The following is a 17,738-nucleotide window of genomic DNA, read 5'->3' on the forward strand; positions in this document are numbered from 1 at the left end:
TCTTTTAATTCATTGTTTTTGTTTTACGTCCCACAGCTTTTCTATTTTTTTCAATTAAAAGTTGGTATCATCAGTGTTGTGTTTACAGACTGCTTTTACTGCCTCCATGTGGCCAAAAAATCAGCTATTGCAGGTTTAAGCATGTAAACATTTGAAAAAGTAACTAAGAACTGGACTGTTGGAGCTGAAATGCTGTATGACTGTTTTAACTACGATAGCATAACTGGAAATTTCTACATGTGGAACCGATGCCAAGTTCTGAGGTATTCTGTTTCAAGAACCATAAAGATAAAGAGATGAGCCTTCTGAAACACGAACTGTCATCATAAAATAAATCCTTTAAGGGTTTATATATGATCAACATGATTATTGTTGTTAAATTTTGCAATACCTGTTGCAAAGATACCATTTGAACATTTTGAAACTTAGGGTGGTGTCACAAAGGTCAGTTTGTACTTGTGGTATGAAACTTTATGAGCTTAGTAAGCTTTTAATCAGGTTTGGGATAGATACACGTGTACATAGTTAAAATAAATGTGAGCCCACGTTTTAACCGAATTCATTGTACATGATTGTAATTTTGTAAACCACTATTTGTTTTTCACTGTTGCTAGTTTTGTTGCAGTAAGAATATGTGTATATACTGTAGATCAAATGGTAGCTGTGACACGTGCATGGCTCATACATGTAAACACATTTAATCATTGACAATCTTTGTCCAGACAAACCGCTTACTCTTAGCATGTTTACAGTTAATAAGTAAAAGAAAGGCCCCTAAAATATACTTGAATGTCTAACTGTTCTATGAATAATTACATGAAGTCAGTGTAAGCATGTGTCTGCCTGTTTTTGGGAGAGGATGTCACATTAAATCCTGTTGCAGTGCTGTCATTCAGAATGACTGAGCATAGAACAAGACATACTGTAAGTGTCAGTAAGTATAATTATTATCTTAGAAAATAATAGCCATGAGTATATTACCTTGTGGAATAATGGATATTTGTGTACAGCATAATGTCTGACACAGCAGCACAGTGGTACCTGGTAAAGCTGTTTAATCATCATTTTGGGAAACAATCAACTTTTCATTTTGAGGACTTCATTTTTAAAATGTAGTTGACTGGAAAACTGTTCAATATCCTGCTTATCTTTTACAAATTAATATACGAATGTAGCCGTGTCTTTGCTTTTTGCCATTGATTGTTTTATTTTTAAATGCTTTTTTTTTTTAATTTAAAGGGTCAGTCCACTCAAATCACAAAAAAAAAAACCCCAAAAACATTTGTGTGGTATCTAAACATGCAAATATTTTGATTTTATATGCTGATGTTCAGAGATATCTGCTTCTGAGACTTCTGCTGCACCCTCCAGTACAATGAAGGTGAAAGGAAATTTGTATTTGCTGCTCATGGACAAATTATAAAGACATTTTTTAAAATTATTTTCATTATTATTATTTCTGGAAAAACAGATTGTTGCTGTATTTTTCATGTCATTTGAAACTAAAACAGTAAAGTTGTTGGTCATAAAACCAAAACAATGAGCTGAAAGACACTAAAATGCACCATAAAGGTGAAGGGAATTGCAGAGTCAGGTGATAATTAATTTATAGTTGGTCACTATGAGCGACCCTTTTCATATCACAGATAGTTATTTGATATTTTGTTATTATAAAAATATTGATTAGTGCAGCTTTAATATACTTTTAGCAAAATAAGTAAGAGTTGTCATTAATGGGTGTTCCCATGATAAATGTCTCTTTCTAAAGGCAATAATACAGTCACAGACACGATCTTTTCACTAAAAACTTTAATTTAATTCAAGTAGTTGGCATTAAGGCAGTGTATATATATGGATGTTGAATGTCAACACTATGTCAAAAATGAATGTCAGACAGACTTCCTCTAAAAAAGTTAATGCTCAGTAATGACTATCACAATTCCAGTTAAATTAATGCATGGAAAAATGACAAGTATATGAAAATACAAAATGGCCATTTTTTAAATTGACAAATGAGACATGTCTTGACATGAACATGTTCACATGGAAGTAAAAATACATCCTTTTTGAAAGATTACATATATTAGTAACAAAAGTTAAATTATTTCAGTCTAGATTTCACATTTTGCACAATACATAAAGAAAAGCGTGATTTAACAAAGAGGCTACGTCTGCTCTTATTCTTGCCAGTCACAAAATATTTGATTTAAAAAACCAATGGCAGTGATGCATTTAATCGAATATGTGGCATCACCTGCTGCCTTCAGTTTTTTCAATAAAAATATAAATTTCAGAAGCACCAAATGATGTCTTGCTTTCATCCTGCACCCGAGAAGAGATTTCAGATGTGTAAATCCTTTATTTTTATGAGAACAGATCATAAATCTGTTCCTGTTAGGTGACTAGAGTACAGGGCAAGAGTACAAGTATGTTGTAATGAACCCTGCTTTCAGATTGAGACTGAAAAAGCACACTGTTCTCGTGAGGACACATAAAGTGTTTCTCCCCGCCACGCACAAGCACTTTCTCTGTAAGTCAGGAAACGTTTAACTTTCCTTTGAGAAATGATTTTCAGGTCCAAGGTAATAGTCTCGATGTCTGGACTCTGGACTCCTGGAGTAGAGCCATTCTGGATTTTGTCTAAAGGATTGATGTTGAAACAACTTTCATCACATTACGCTCTGCTTTTGATATTGTGTTATATGAGAAACCCAGATATAAACAGCTTTAATTGTCTGAACACAAACTAATTTGGAAATGAAAGAAAACACATTTGTGACTAATAACATTCATACAAAACAACTGTGCAATAAAGCACTAAATTAGCAAGCATGTACAGATTAAATGCATATGAAAATGCCTCCTGTATTTACATTTATTGGACCTCATTTACTGATGTTACTCATGCTAAAGATCATGGGCAGTTCCCCCTGAAAAGTCTTCAGGGTCACTTAATATCAGACTCTGTGAAACCTTCAGATTTAGTGATTAAAAATAAGCCACAATAGCTCTCCGGGGTATAGAGTTATGTGTGCGTTCCTTTAGTCTTTCCTCCTGCTAAATCCCTTTCCTTCCTCACTAGGACTTGTGTTCAGCCAGGATGTTAGTTAGAGGAAATGAGGAAAGGAAGAGAGGAAAGATGTTGAGAGGAGGTGGGAGAAGTGACCACAACTGGCACGGTCAATTAGAGATGGAGCAGCCCTAATATAAACTTCAGTCCAACTGCTAAGCAAACAAGTTTATAATGCAACCAACTTAAAACAATCATCTCTCCTTTCCTTTATTATTATCTGACATTGAAACTGAACTACATAGCAACAAAAGGTGTAACAAATATGAAAACTGAGTCGACCAAGAAATATGGGGTATATAGGTATATATAGGCCATAAATTAAAATGTTTGACTTTTATGGGTATTGTGCTTCCTTATTTTTTTATAGGCCTACCTCTGAGGAAGGGTAGAAGGGTGTCTTGAAAAAAGCAGTCCGCAATAGTGTTTTCACGCTAGTGATGAGTGAAAAACTGATATGAGTACTAAAAAACTAGTTATATTATTATGAAATCAGATAATCTGAGCAGCTTAAATGAATCTAGTTGGAGTTTGAGGACGTATGGAGGAGGAAAGGGCAGCTGCAGTTTATGTACAGATAAAATGATTGGCCTGAGAGAAGCCTTGGAAGGCGTTGCATGCAATAGATCCTGTTTGTTGTAGGATTTCCCCCTTGAGAGCAATAGGGAACGCCACAGCCTTTTATTCTCCGGTAGGGCACAAATTATAAAAATAAATGCAGCTTTCTACTACATAGATAGCACAGTCTTATGAAATGACACTCTTTGCAGTAGTGGAATTGCTCTTTAAATTTTAAACAGCTTTCAAGAAGGCTTTTTGGGTAGATCAGGTTTTTTTCTGGTTTGGGTATTTAATACAAAACATTACAAAAATTCTCAAGATACTCTTCCTAATGGGACACTTTTGGTACCCTGTATTTTCTTGAACAAAGCTTCCTAAAAGGCAACCTCAATGCTACCTGATGCAGCATTGTTACAGCTGGCAAGATAGCATACTGTACCCAAATTTCCTTTAGGATTACATAAGAAAGGACAAGAAGAAATGGAACACATCACAATATTTTCTCTATTCCCTTCTTCCAGCTGCTCTACACCATGGAGTCTTCTGACTTGCTCTCTGCTGCTGAAGGCATACTGTTTGCATGAAGAACTGCAGCATGAACTGTATGAAACAGTAGGCTGCTCATGTCTTTGTCGTTCTTCCCAAAGAACTGTCCCTTCTGCAGGGTATCAATAACTGAGGTGTTACAGCTGGCGAAGAGCACGCTTACCCCGATCTCTTTATATTCATTGACCAGCCCCTTAAACGTGGCCATGCCTGTAGAGTCTATGAAAGGGATGGCAGAGCAGTCTAAAACAATCGTGTGGAAATCAAGTTCTCTTGGAACGAGTCCTACAACAACCTCTCCGTTGGTTTTATCCCCGTTTGCCTTGGCCTGCTGTGCGGACATCTCTTTGGCCTTCTTCTCTGCCTTTCTCCTCTTAGTCATCTCCAAGAAAGGTTCAACTCCCACAGTTTTGTAGAGGGATTTGAGGAAGGACTCCTTGTTGGCGTAGTAGAGAGGAGCCTGGAAGCGGAAAACCTGAACCCTAGGTGGTGGCATGAGGTTCTTGTACTCCTCCATGTCCTCATAAAGATCAGTGTCACTGGCCCGGCCGAGGAGAGAAACCTGACATCAGATTAGATGAGATGATGAGGTCACTAAAGTAGAACGTGTTAGCCTTTCATGACATATTAGATATCAGCAAGTCAGTATGGTTGATATGGTGGAGGTTCTGGTTTGCAAAATCTGCAAATTTTCATGATTTTCTACCCTAACAGCAATGAAATGGTGGGCATTCAGAAAATTTGGTCACATTTAAAAATGGGATTAGCACAAAATGTCCTTTTTTTAAATTTCAAAATATTGTCATTTGTATCAGCTTTCATTCCATTATCAGCATCAAGTCACTCACCTTAGGGTTCTGGGTCTTGAAGATAATGCAGATCATGGAGAAGACGATTCCGACCAGGAGGCCCAGCTCCACACTGATCAGAGCTGTGGCTGACATGGCCACCAGCCAAACAATAGCGTCATTCCGGCTGGCGCGCCACTTAGCCGGGATGTCCATGAACTTCCTCAGTGCCCCGCGAAGGCTGACAATGATGATACAAGCAAGAACACACTTCTGGAGAGCGTGGAAGAAAGGTGCGAAGAAGAGGAGGACGAGAAGGACAACCAGGGCGCTGATCAGACTCGATACCTGATGGAGGAGCAGAGAAATGAAGAAAAACAGAAACACAGGATGAAAGAGAGAGACTTTAGTGAACACTGTCTACAAAGTTAACATGAATTGATAAAATACTTTGTTTCATTGCTCTGAATGCTGAGGCCTTGCATGTGACCTCAAGACAGACTTAAGTGCTGTTTCTAGAAACTGTTTTTGCACAAAGGAAGTTATAACTTGCAACTTCAAGAATATGAAATCAGTATTTGCCTCATTCAGAACCTTTTCCACCTGCTTTTGACAGGACAAACTTCGTAGAAGCACAATGCGTGGCGCTTCCCATTTGTTGTCATTGGCATATTAACCATATGATTAATCATTCAGCAAATGAAGGTAGTAAGAGCATTTCTCCAGATCTTTGTAAGCATGAGACAGTGTTGTCAACTCATAAGTCTATTGCAAACTGGGAGTAACAAAGATCTATAGTAAATTACATAACTTCATAGGAAATGGTAGGTGGTTTCAACAAAAAGGTCACATTGATGCTTCAAAAGCACCATCTGTCTAAATAGTCAAAACCAAGAAAATTATTGGACCAATAGTTAAAAAATGGTTTTGACCATTTTCTAAAGTTAGAAATTCACCTGTGTCTGGCAACCAGTTGAGTCCTTCACCATGGTTTTTGCCAGAGCTGCACTGGTGGTGAAACAGTGGAAGAAGGAGGGGATGATGTTACAGAAGCCGATGGCTAGCATCTCCTGGTTGGGACGAACTGTGTAGCCATTTTTCTTAGCAAACATCTCAGATAGCGACACCGTGAAGGCAAAACTAGATAGATAAAGATAAGATGACATTTTGTTGATCAGTTGAGATTGTGAATTAACCTTTGCCCTCATAAAAACATGTGCAGACCTTTTCAGAGCTGATGTGAATGTGCATTTTGGGTGATCAGACTCAATTGTTCTCTTGCATGGACAAATTCACGTGTTTCAACAAAGCTATATATGGTGAAATTTGAAGAGTGGTTACCATCAATCAAATGATCCACTTTGCTTTTATTTGCAAGAAAACAATAAGGAGGACAGTGTCCGAAGTTTTGTGTATTTTGGCAAGATGATCAGATCTGTCTGGACAACGAGGGCATTTATTCCTGCCGCCCAGTAATCCAGCGACTAAATTGCATCTGTAACATCCCAGATAAGAGACATGTGTAAGCAAGCAAATTGAGTGTGAAATTGGTTGTACATTACCTAATGACAGCTAGAGGGATGGCATCCAGTGCCACTCGTGACATCAGACTAAAGTTTGGCACCTGGGGAGGGATGAATCCTGTGGGGATATGACCGGAAACACTGGAGCTGTAACGGCTGTTCAGCATCCCATAATGGCTGGCCAGTGTAGATCCGGCCACTACGATCAGCTCAGTTGGCAGAGGAATCTTTAGACGATCCTTGTAGCGCTCTTGGATCTCTTTCCCTGCCACTATAATTCAAAATGAGTGTTATTCCATATTAAAGTAAGAGTTGTCTCAGAGTACTGTACATCATACTCAAGGGAATCATTAAACACAGCAAATGTCTTGTATTTATGGAATGCAGAATCATAAATATGGTTAATTGAATACATTTTGGAATCCAAAGTAGAAATGCCTTTATTAATGCATTTATGGTTTTATGGTTTCCATGATTTCATTCCTCATTTCATTTCATAATGTTTAGGTATTTATATCTTTTACCTCTCTGGCCATGTGCAATATTTTACATATCTTTTCTCTTTTGTTGTATGTAAATTATTATTGTGTCTTTGATGTACCACTGTACTGTTTGTTGGTTACATATTGTATTAAGGGTTGATTGCAGCTGTATGTAGCACTATTGCCCAAGTCAAATTTCCCCTCAGGTACAATAAAGTATGTCTTATCTTATTATCTTATCTTATTTACCTAAAACAGAGATACAGATAGTGCTAGTGATGAGGTCACAAAGGTTGGTATTTTGAATGTTGGCGAAGATGTTGAACCAGGTGACGACAACTGTGCCATAGCCCTGGTGACGAGGAATCTTTAGACCCAGCAAGTATTTAGCCTGCACGGTCAGGATGGTGAAAGAGGCTCCCGTGGCAAAACCATCCAGCATGGGAGATGAAAGGTACACAGAGACGAAGCCTAGCTGAAACAGGGCCATCATGACCTGGTGAGGTAATTGGGAGGCAGAGGAGGGCAGGGAGAGGAAGAGGGTGAAGAAGGGAGGGAGAAGATGGATGAAAAAGTGAGTCACTTATCAAATTAAATAATCTCAACATCTAACAGATTGGCATAAAGTTTTGTACAGACATTCTTTTCTTCTACTGCCACCAGCTAATCGACATTTTTGATTCAGAATGAAATGTCTCAATAATTATTGGATGGATTGCCATGACATTTGGTACAGATATTCATGTTCCCATACAATGAATTTTCATCTAGTGCCATCATCAGTTAAAAATTTCACTTTGTCCAATAAGTAATAGCCTACCCATCAGCACAACCTTTACCTTTTGTTAAGTGCTAATTTAGCAAATGTCAGCGTGCTAACACACTATACTAAGATAGTGATCATGGTAATTATCTGCTAGTATTGTCATTATGAGCATGTTAGCATGCTGACATTAGCATTTAGCTCACTGAATTACTGTGCCTGCTGTATGTGCAACCTCATAGAGCCACTTGTGTTACATATGTAACTCTGGGGAGACATGTTTTCATGACTTTATCATGCAATCATCATCATCATCTTCATCCTGCTGTACCACAGAAACTGTAGCGGTAAGGCTTCATCATAAACTGCTTTGGCTGACTTTTCTTTCACTGCAGTTGGCTGATACTGGCTGAGTCTGGTTTCAGGTGCATTGGTGGCAACTGGAAAGTGAGTTTAGGTAGCCAGAAATCTGAGAACTTGACCGAATAATAATTGAACCATCAATAACTATGAAATTCGTCTATCAATTTAACAGCACCACATTCATTCAAATATAAAGTTGTCCAGTAGCAACTGTTCCTTTACCTGATAGATACCAGCCAAGAATGTAATGGCAGCAGCGATGCTGATGGCGTAACACTCCTTCCCGCACTGCAGGCCCATTAGCTCCACACTATGCAGTTTACCTTCTGTGAGGTTGATGCCCAATGAACCATTTAACACATCAGGACCAGAAGCTGACACATCTTCACTGAGGTCAAAACCAGCCAGGAACACCTCCCTATCCACCACCTGCAGGTACGCAGAAATAGTAAAACCTAAGAATTACAGAGCTCCAGGTTGTTATAAAGTATTACTGGTTAAAACTGTTTTAAAAATATACTTTTTCTTTGTTTATCCTCTTGTCTTATGCATGGTTAATAATGCGTAATTCTCATTTTATAATAATCATTAATGATACATTTAATAAATCTTTATAAATTATGAATAAAATATTTTTTTTATTTAAACTGTTATTTTTTATTTACCAGAATAAAAGACACTGATCTGCTTGGACTTGAGTATTTCATTTCCAACTTATGATTCATTCATTACCTGTCCAACCATGAGGCTCATGAGGCTAAAGATCCCCACAGAAACATGCCTGGACGTCCCCATGATGAAGTAGATGATGTTGGCGTAAAATGAGGTGTATAAGCCATAGATGGGCTCAACTCCAGCCAGCAGGCAGTAGGCTATGGCCTGCGGTACCAAGATGATACCCACAATGACTCCGGACATCACATCACCCCAGACATACTCTCTGAGCTTGTATTTAGGTAGCCAGCGCACCACAGGGAAGAACCCAGACAGGGTGGATCGGACTCTGGGCACAGAGCAAGTCACACTCTGCTTCAGCTTGGATTTGAGGACTGATACTGTGGGCTGTCGCTGGCGAACCCGCCGTTCCAGGAGAGGTTGTGGGGTGGTTTCTGTGACCTTGGTAACCTCCTCCATGGTCTCAGGAAGGTGGAGGAAGCAGCACGGTGATATGAAGAGGGAGGGGTGGAGGATAAGATGGTCAGCTGTGCTCCTTGGTCATCATAAAGGGGAAATAAAGTGGGAAAGGGGAGAGGGAGACACACAGTGACAGACAGATGCATACAGTGAATATCAGTGGAGATGATTTCAGTCAATAGATGAGATACTGTATAGTAAAGTCACTTTGACACTTATGTTAACTGTGGTCTATTTGAAATCGGCTATGGAAACTGGCTACTGTATGGCTATGAAGAGACTGATGCTAACGTGAAAGTGTAAAATAGCAGAATAAATTAAGTCTTGACTGTCCACATTACAGGTACCGTAAAGTGTTTTTTGTAAACAAACAAAAGTTATGTTTACATTCAGTGTTTCTTATCAAAAGGCATTGTGTGCATCCTTTAGATCTAACAAATGTGTTGAATGTATTTCCTTCCTTAAACTTTGAATATCACTTTGAAAATCAATAAATATTTTCAATTCTACATTGTTTACATCCATGTTCACTAGCTTGCAGTCTTCTTCCCTGCCTTTGCAAGTGTGTATTGCGATGCTTCTTTGCGTGTTACCACCACCAACTGTTGGATCAATGAAATAGTGCGAAACCGTGGGCAGCAATGTGTATCGAGTCACCCATGTGCTTGCATGAGAATGTGCATCCTCGTGCAATACAAACAAAATGGAGACCCACTCCTACAAATATTGCTTCATAGTGCTACTAGTTTTCAAAAACTCCACAGTGGACCGTTAAACTATTTTTCTGCCTAACTAAAATTACTTTAATTTGAATTTAACTAATTCTAATTCTGTCTAACCTGGCAGGTCTACAGGTTGACTGAATTCTGTTAAAAATTCTAGCACAAAAAGTGAAAAAAGGTCAACCTTCCCACTGAAAATACAGGGTCAAAATTTACAGTTCAATCTTTTATGGATTCCTCACAGATCTAGTGAAAAATAAATTTTGCTGACATTAACGGACTCTTTGCTTTATGATGAGATATTGTGATCTCCTTTACACAGACCATTGGTTGCTTAGTAACTCATTCTTGAATCAGTGAATGATAAGGATTACAGAATAAAGGAGTGGTACGGTGAATGGCTATCTAACCCAATGTACAAATAAAACACAACACAACCATTGTGTTAAACTTCAATGAACGGTTATGCAACAATGAAGGATGTGCAGTCTTTCTTGGTAAAGGACTAAGAGTTGGCCTGGGGTTAATTAGCTCCTTTTCACAGAACACCGGTTAGTCAGTGACTAAGACAATTTGGAACAGATCCTGCTACTCGTAGGAATGTAATCCACTGCAATCATCTATGCTGTAAATGTACATTTTTTATAATTGTTAGGCCATTTGGGCTTGGCTCATGATTATGGCCTGTCTCATACAAATTTCATCATATACGCAGATTTGAATACAGTATAGATAAGAGATACAGACTATAAAGTTAGTGCGCTAAAAGGTTTATCAGCCATGTCCTTAAAAATTCAGTTAGCTCTGGTTTAAAAGATGAATGCCTCAGATTCTTTTGTCTTTTAAGTTCTCAAGCCAGTCCTTCACCTGAACTGATATTTCATGTATTGATATTTGCACCATTCATAATATTGACTGTGTGCAGCACCTCTTGTTAGTTATCTATACCAATGTGTTTATGTAGTGGTCTGATATGTGGGCTGAGGTTGAGAAAGGACAAGGTCATTATAAAGGTATGCCAGAGCGATTGGAGAGCTAAGAAAATGTCCATGTATAGACCTTAGTAATATTAGTGCTGCTTACAGGAAAGAGAAATCTCTAAAAATGGAAAAGCATGCTGACTTTGCAACATTTTAGCCACACTAGCAGCGGGGCTGTAGGAATGGCAACGCTACTCCACCACTTAACAACTATTGGATTGATTACCATGAAATTTTGTATAAAAATTCATAATTCCCAGAGAATAGATTTCCATCTAGTGCCACCAGCAGGTCAAAGTTTTCATTTATGTTAAGAATTATATAAAAACCTACTTAATAGATAAGAACAACATTTTACACAAATATTCATGGTTCCCAGATGATAAGTCCTAATGACTTTGGTGTTCCCCTGACTTTTCCTCTCACACCACCCTGACAGTGTGCTAACATGCTAATATATAGCAGATATCATTTTTACCATTTTAGTTTAACATGTTAGCATGCTAACATTTTCTTATTAACACAAAACAAAGTACAGCTGAGGCTGATGGGAATGTCGTTAGTTTTACAGAAATTTGGTCATAAACCACATTTAGCTCAAAGCATTGCGGTGCCTAAATACAGCCTCACAGAGCCACTAGCATGGCATAGGACTCCTGGCATTGTTACCTTGCAAGTACAGTAAGTGGCCATTGCAACTTCTCTCAAAATGTGCTCTGCTATTAATTACTTATCTTTGCATACTGAAATTGTCAAAATTAATTGACATAAAATCTCAATACTATCAACTCCTGTGGGAAATATCTGGCTCTTTAGCTGCTAAATGCTTCACTACCAGCTAGTCTACAGCTAATTGTGTCTGTTTGCCGTTTGGTGCTGAGAAGGTAGTGTACAATGGTTGTTTTTAGAGGGTTTTTTTTCCCTGAACACAGCTGCCCACTGTGGCTGAATACTATGAGAGCGGTGATAGTGAACTAGAACAGTAAAGTTGCAGCGAAATGATGAACTGAAACTCATTAAAGCTCCGCAAAGCCGAAGGGAACTGCAGAGTCGGGTGATACTTCTCTGTAGATTCATCACTACAAATGACACCTCTGACATTACACATTGATATTTGATACATTGTTAATATAAAAAAACATAAATTACAGCTGCTTTAAAGTAGCCAAGATTTTTTTTTCTGTAGATTAAATTATAGGGCTGTGATGTATCCTACGTTTGTAGCATTACATGATGGTCTAAATTATGTTTTAATGGGTTTCCACAGGAAATTACAGCAATTGGGCTTTAAAAGCCATAACTGACACTACCTGTTTAGATTACACTTCATGAAACATATTTATGACACTCATGAATGACGCATGTTATCACAGGGTTCACAGAAAGCCTTTCTCACAAGGTTACAGTAGTTGTTTTCAGCTGAGATAACCCTGTCAAAGAAACCCTAAAACACAAATGACGTGTAATCTGCATCTGCCATCACCACAACACTGGTATGTGCTGTGATTTAGACTTCCTGTGGCAGCGCTGGCAACTCTCACAGACTGATATGGCAGAGGGATAATGAGCAGATAAATATTATTATTATGATTATATGATTATTTACATGAACATAACAACCATATTTAAGTTTATTTACACTTCTTGAGACAGAAATATAACTAGTTATGCACTGACGATGCTTCTTAGTAGCATAACTTTGCAGAACAATAAATGTTACTTTTGCATGAAAATGTCCCTTTAAAACAAACTAATACAGAGCCTGGTTTGTGTTTACATGAATGTCTCCTGATGTCTTTAACAGATAGAAGATGAAGGAGACAAATTATGAGCCTATATAGCTTTGAGGCTCAACACATAAAAAGGAAAAACATCTTACAAAAAGAGAGCAAGAACTATCTCGCATTTGTGTTCAACAGTCCCGCCAACAGATAAAAACTGTCCAATGAAACAAGGTTTTCTTTCGAGTGGAGAAACACAGACACCTGATAAATTGCTGAGCATGAGAGGAGTCACACTGAGGACCTCTTGGAAGCAAAAGATTAAATTTACTTCAGTGTCAACCTTCATCAGCGCTGAAAACAATTGATTAAATCTGTTGCTGTGACTGTTTCAAATCAATCCGCTCCGCCTTTAATCATGTGGTATAAAAGCGCCCCGCCAGTGCTTAGAAATGACCTGAAAGCTTCCTTTGAGGGTGGAGCTCGCCTTTCATGTATATTGAAGTCTTTTCCAACTAGTCGTTAAAAGTCTAGAAGAGGTGGAAATAACTTATTAGGATACTGACATCACAGCAAAATGACAGAAGGTAGATGAGTGACTGATACTGAGCTTTTGAGACAACATCTAGCTGATATTTCATGTATTTTTTTCACCAATTTACATCAAGTAATTTAAGGTCTTCAATGTCACATCAACAGAATCTTTTTTTCCCTAGATCACTGCATCAGAATCAGTAATTTTCCTTGATTTTGTCAAATTTATCCCTGCGGTGACAATGTCTATAAAGGACAATTAACAGGAAAATTATTGTGTTTTATAGGGATTCGCAGATATGTAAAAATCAAAACTATCAAAATATATATAATTAAATTTTTTTAATCCTGAAACATACAGTATTTAAGTGCCTTGATGATTTTATGACTAAATTTGTGACTCATTCACATGCAGAGTGTTCAATAAATGCTACACTACTGAAACAGTCTATTGTCCCCAGTAGAGTTTCAGTTGTAAAAGACACTAATAAAGACACAACATGATGTAACTGTGAACAGTAATAGTTTCACCACTCCATGATGAAAGAAAAGGCTACTAAATTTGTACAGCAGTCAACAAGAGCCTGATTCTTCCAACATCAACTTTGCTTTGCAGGTGACAATGATTTAGATAACAGGTTGGTTTTGAGAAGATGCAAATCATTATCAGAATCTCCAAGTTTAACTGGACTTGCAGAGCTAGTCAAGTGACCAATTTGAAAACGTTGAAAATGATTTACATAGACAGAAGTTGCTCTTTGGAAGACCATACTATGAGAAATAGTTACTTAGTTCCATGTTCTTAATTGTGAAAGGTCTCATGTGGACCAGGCAACACCTCTTTCGAATTGTAAGAGGGAATTCCTGTCCAGAAATTGTTAATATAATACTCATGCAAAGGAGAATCAGTATTGTAGATACGCTCCAAATATTTCATTAAAAGACTTACCTGACATTCAAATATATTCTTTAAATTACTTTTGAAACAATGTGTATACTGTATGTGCACATCATTTCACTTGCAGGTTATCAGATAATTAAAACTGTGCTGACTCAGAAGCAACATAGCATCACTAATTATTTCCCACCTCTGGCGATATTACAGAGCTATTATCCAGATGCTTTCCTAAATTTCCGGATAGAATAGGAAAAAAAAACAAATATTGAAAGCATCATTTTTTGCACATCTAAAGCTCCTCTGCTTCCAAAATCCAAATTTTAAGAACATGCTGTTCCAGTTAGTAAAGTTATGATTATGTACTCACCTGCAGAGTCACTGCCAAACAAGACCAGAGGTCTGATGTGTCGTATTTAAACCAGCTGTCTGCTGACTGTCTAAACTTCTTCTCACTTTCTGCCTGTGTCGCTCTCTCTCTTTTCTGCTCTCTATGTCTCTCTCTCTCTCTCTCTCTCTCTCTCTCTCTCTCTCTCTCTCTCTCTGATGTCCCACAGCAGGAGATGTGAGTGTGATCTCTGCTGGATAAATAGTGAGATAAGAGCAGCCCTTTGCTCACCCTCAAACTGTTCCCTATTGGCTTGATCACTGAGAGTGGGTGGGTCTTGTCATCATTTGCATTAACTGAAAAGTAAATTTGTGGGTGTGAAGAGGGCAGTTCTGGGCAACAGGTTAAATCAAGTCAATTTTTTACTGGATCACAGTGTTTATCTGTCCTGCTGTGTTTGCAAAGTGAAAATGAGCACAGACTCGTATGTCAGCATACTGTTTAAATACATCCTACAGACAGCATGAATTACACAGCAAACATGAGATAAGGCTCACCTGAGGTGCAACAGTATGACCTGCGTGGGAAACAACCTATAACTGTATTTTCTCTTAAGTACACTCATGTCAAATGGGTTAAGCGTTGTGTGTGTTTAAAAAGTGGAACAAACAATGTTGTGTACCTGCCGGGTTCAATGAAACCTAACACACATGCAGGTTAAAAATAACACATAAGCAAAATTGTTGTTTTCTTTAATGTTATGATCCTGTTCTACATCTATATGTTAGATTATATCTTATTTATCATGTAGGTTAAGCATGCATGTATTAAAATGTGACCTGCACAGTAAGTTTTAACATAAATAAAAGTAATTCAATTACTTTTTGTTGTATTCTCATACTAGCACAATTTGTTGATGATTATAATGATAACCTAGCTAAATCTTACTTTCTGTTTTATATAACTGCTAACCATTTTGCAGAGCATTACATACGTAGGAATTTGGGTTTTGCAAGTTTTCCTGACTAATAATTTTTCTCTTGTATGAAAATCAATCAAAATCAATCGAGTCAAAACTTGTGCAGTTCTCATGGTCACAGTGAAGTTATCATTGCAAAATAATACAGTTGCAAGTTCAGACTGATTTAAAAAGTCTGCCTAATCTAATATTACCACACAAGAATTGCACAACACTGACAAAAATAAAGGCATCAGTGATGTCCACTGGGGATTATCTGCTTCAAGGTAGCTTCAAACAAGTCTCAGCATGTTTATTTTTGTGCTTCATAAAAAATAAAGAACTGCAATGACTGCTTGGTGTAGGAAAACAATCTACAGTCTAAACTTGGCAGCAATACAAGTTTTGCACAGTTTGTAGTAAGTGGGATAAATGTACATGAACACTGGTACTGTTTGTCCCGTCCTTTCAGCATATGGGGGTGTGTGGAATCTTTTTGACACACTTTGGTTTTAGGCCTTGTTGGGGACATGGTGTGTACGGTCACTTATGACCGGGCAGGAAACCAAAAATGTCATCTGTTATATTTTGTTATTCTATGGTATATTTTTGTATCTGCCGCTGTTGTAATTCAGGGTTTATATGTAACATTTAAAAGATAAACACTTGTAATGTGTGTGGGGATAAAGTAAATGTGAACATGACATCAACAAAACTAATAATTTGTTTATCTCTAATAACAAAATAAGAGTTTCAGAATTAAATAAAATTGGTCATAAAACATCTCTCAAACAGTGATAATGGGGCTCGAATTTAGTGTCTGAGACAAAAGTAGGTCTGTGTGTATGCATGGGTGGGTGTATTCCTGTCTGCATTATATCCACGACTGAATGGCATCATTGTCAGTGTTGGCGTAAAGACGTTTACTTCCGTCACAATGAGGACTGGAGTCAAATTTGTAGCACACCACAGAAACATCAATGTAGAGGTTTGTGTGTCTGTTTTTGGTATGTGTGTGTGTGTGTGTGTGTATGTGTGTGTGTTTGTGTGTGTGTTTGGTTCTGTAACATGACCACATCCCTGCGCAACAAGCCTGAAACAAGACCACAACAAGACCTCTTGCTGACAAAAAGCTTGCAAGCAACAATCACAAGATGTTAGGAGTTTCTGCCTGTCTTGTCATCTTTGTTGACCCCTCACCATACTGCAAAAACCTCTCATCCCATCCCGTCTGAGGGGATTACTGCACTGCCCCTTTAAATCCACCGGCAGCATCCATCTGTCTGCATGTCTGCTCCACCGTCTACGAGCTGCATCACCCGTCTATTATGATATCAGGATGTCATTTCTGCTTTTCTTTTCTATTGTAAGAAACAAGTCAGATAAGAGAAGACTCACCCAGAGAGAAGGAGCCGCTTGAATGAGTCCTGGAGGCAACATTGGCCATACCTCCCTGACTGGTGCCTCCTCATCCAACATCAGTCTGTTTTCCTGTATACCAACGTCTACTCTGCTGCTCAGTGACTGCTTCAGGCTTCTTCCTGCTTCCTTTTGCAAAGCATGATGGGAGTGGCACTCCCCCCCCCCCTCTCCCTGCACGCTGACTGGAGCCGAGTGCAGGGGGAGGGGAGCGAGATGCAGGAGGGAGGGCTGTGGATGATGGTTACCATGGTGATTAAGCCCCTGCTGATGCGTGTGTGTATAGATGACATCCGCTCAGTTTAAGTAAAAAAAAAGAAAAAAAGATTAATATGTACAAAAAGAGATGAATATGTATATGTTTCATGATTAATTGATGGTAATAGTGGGTCAAAAGGATGTTTCTTAACAAAAAACTGCACATATCTGTTTAATAAAAGCTTTGATCAGGAGTGTGTTCAGACCCTTCCCTTGAAAATCTACTTGTGCACAGGAATTGATGCATTTAGAGGTATCCATAATGTCTCAGTAATATATTGTTATATCTGTTTACATAGTGGTGTATCATAAAACACAAAAAGCGACACATTAATAGTACTCAAAGATGCTTTCTCCCTCCTGATGTTGGAGTGGTTGACAGGAGAGGGTTTGAATATTCATATCAACAAAGATAGAGAAGAGCTCCACCTACGCAAGTCCATCAAAATTAAACGTGGTGTTTTGTTTACATGTTCAGTTTTGATGGACTTAAGCTTATCACTTAAAAGAGTGACACTGTTTTACCTTTAGAGGACTTGATGAGTGGTAAACATGGAGCACTTCCAACTCCGGCTTAAACAAACACAACTTTTTGGCAGGTAAAACAGCTCTGAACAATGCTACTGGTTTGTGTATTAAGCAAACACTGCAATTCAAATATTAACATATAAGAAGCTGATTGGCTCTCATCTA

General features: G+C 38.1%; 1 protein-coding gene across 1 annotated transcript; it reads right to left on the reverse strand.

Moving 5' to 3' along the window:
• Positions 1-1,500: 1,500 nt before the first annotated feature.
• On the reverse strand, positions 1,501-17,202 carry slc26a1 (solute carrier family 26 member 1). The gene is made up of 8 exons (XM_042396213.1): positions 16,767-17,202; positions 8,829-9,306; positions 8,319-8,525; positions 7,220-7,466; positions 6,528-6,759; positions 5,922-6,105; positions 5,026-5,313; positions 1,501-4,739 (listed from the first exon to the last, which is right to left on the reverse strand). Exons 1-8 carry the CDS (start codon positions 16,838-16,840, stop codon positions 4,158-4,160), a joined length of 2,292 nt encoding a protein of 763 aa, XP_042252147.1. The 5' UTR covers positions 16,841-17,202; the 3' UTR covers positions 1,501-4,157.
• Between the last annotated feature and the right edge of the window lie 536 nt (positions 17,203-17,738).

Source organism: Thunnus maccoyii, chromosome 19, assembly GCF_910596095.1.
Source record: "Thunnus maccoyii chromosome 19, fThuMac1.1, whole genome shotgun sequence".
NCBI classification, from domain to species: domain Eukaryota; kingdom Metazoa; phylum Chordata; class Actinopteri; order Scombriformes; family Scombridae; genus Thunnus; species Thunnus maccoyii.

What these genes read in the sequence shown, in the direction of transcription:
- slc26a1 (XM_042396213.1), bottom strand. Translation starts at nt 16,840, where the DNA reads ATGAGGAGGCACCAGTCAGGGAGGTATGGCCAATGTTGCCTCCAGGAC. An exon ending in TATCTGTATCTCTGTTTTAG is followed by an intron (nt 6,760 to 7,219) that starts GTAAATAAGATA and finishes TTTGAATTATAG; the next exon opens with TGGCAGGGAAAGAGATCCAA. An exon ending in TCAAGACCCAGAACCCTAAG is followed by an intron (nt 4,740 to 5,025) that starts GTGAGTGACTTG and finishes ATCTGATGTCAG; the next exon opens with GTTTCTCTCCTCGGCCGGGC.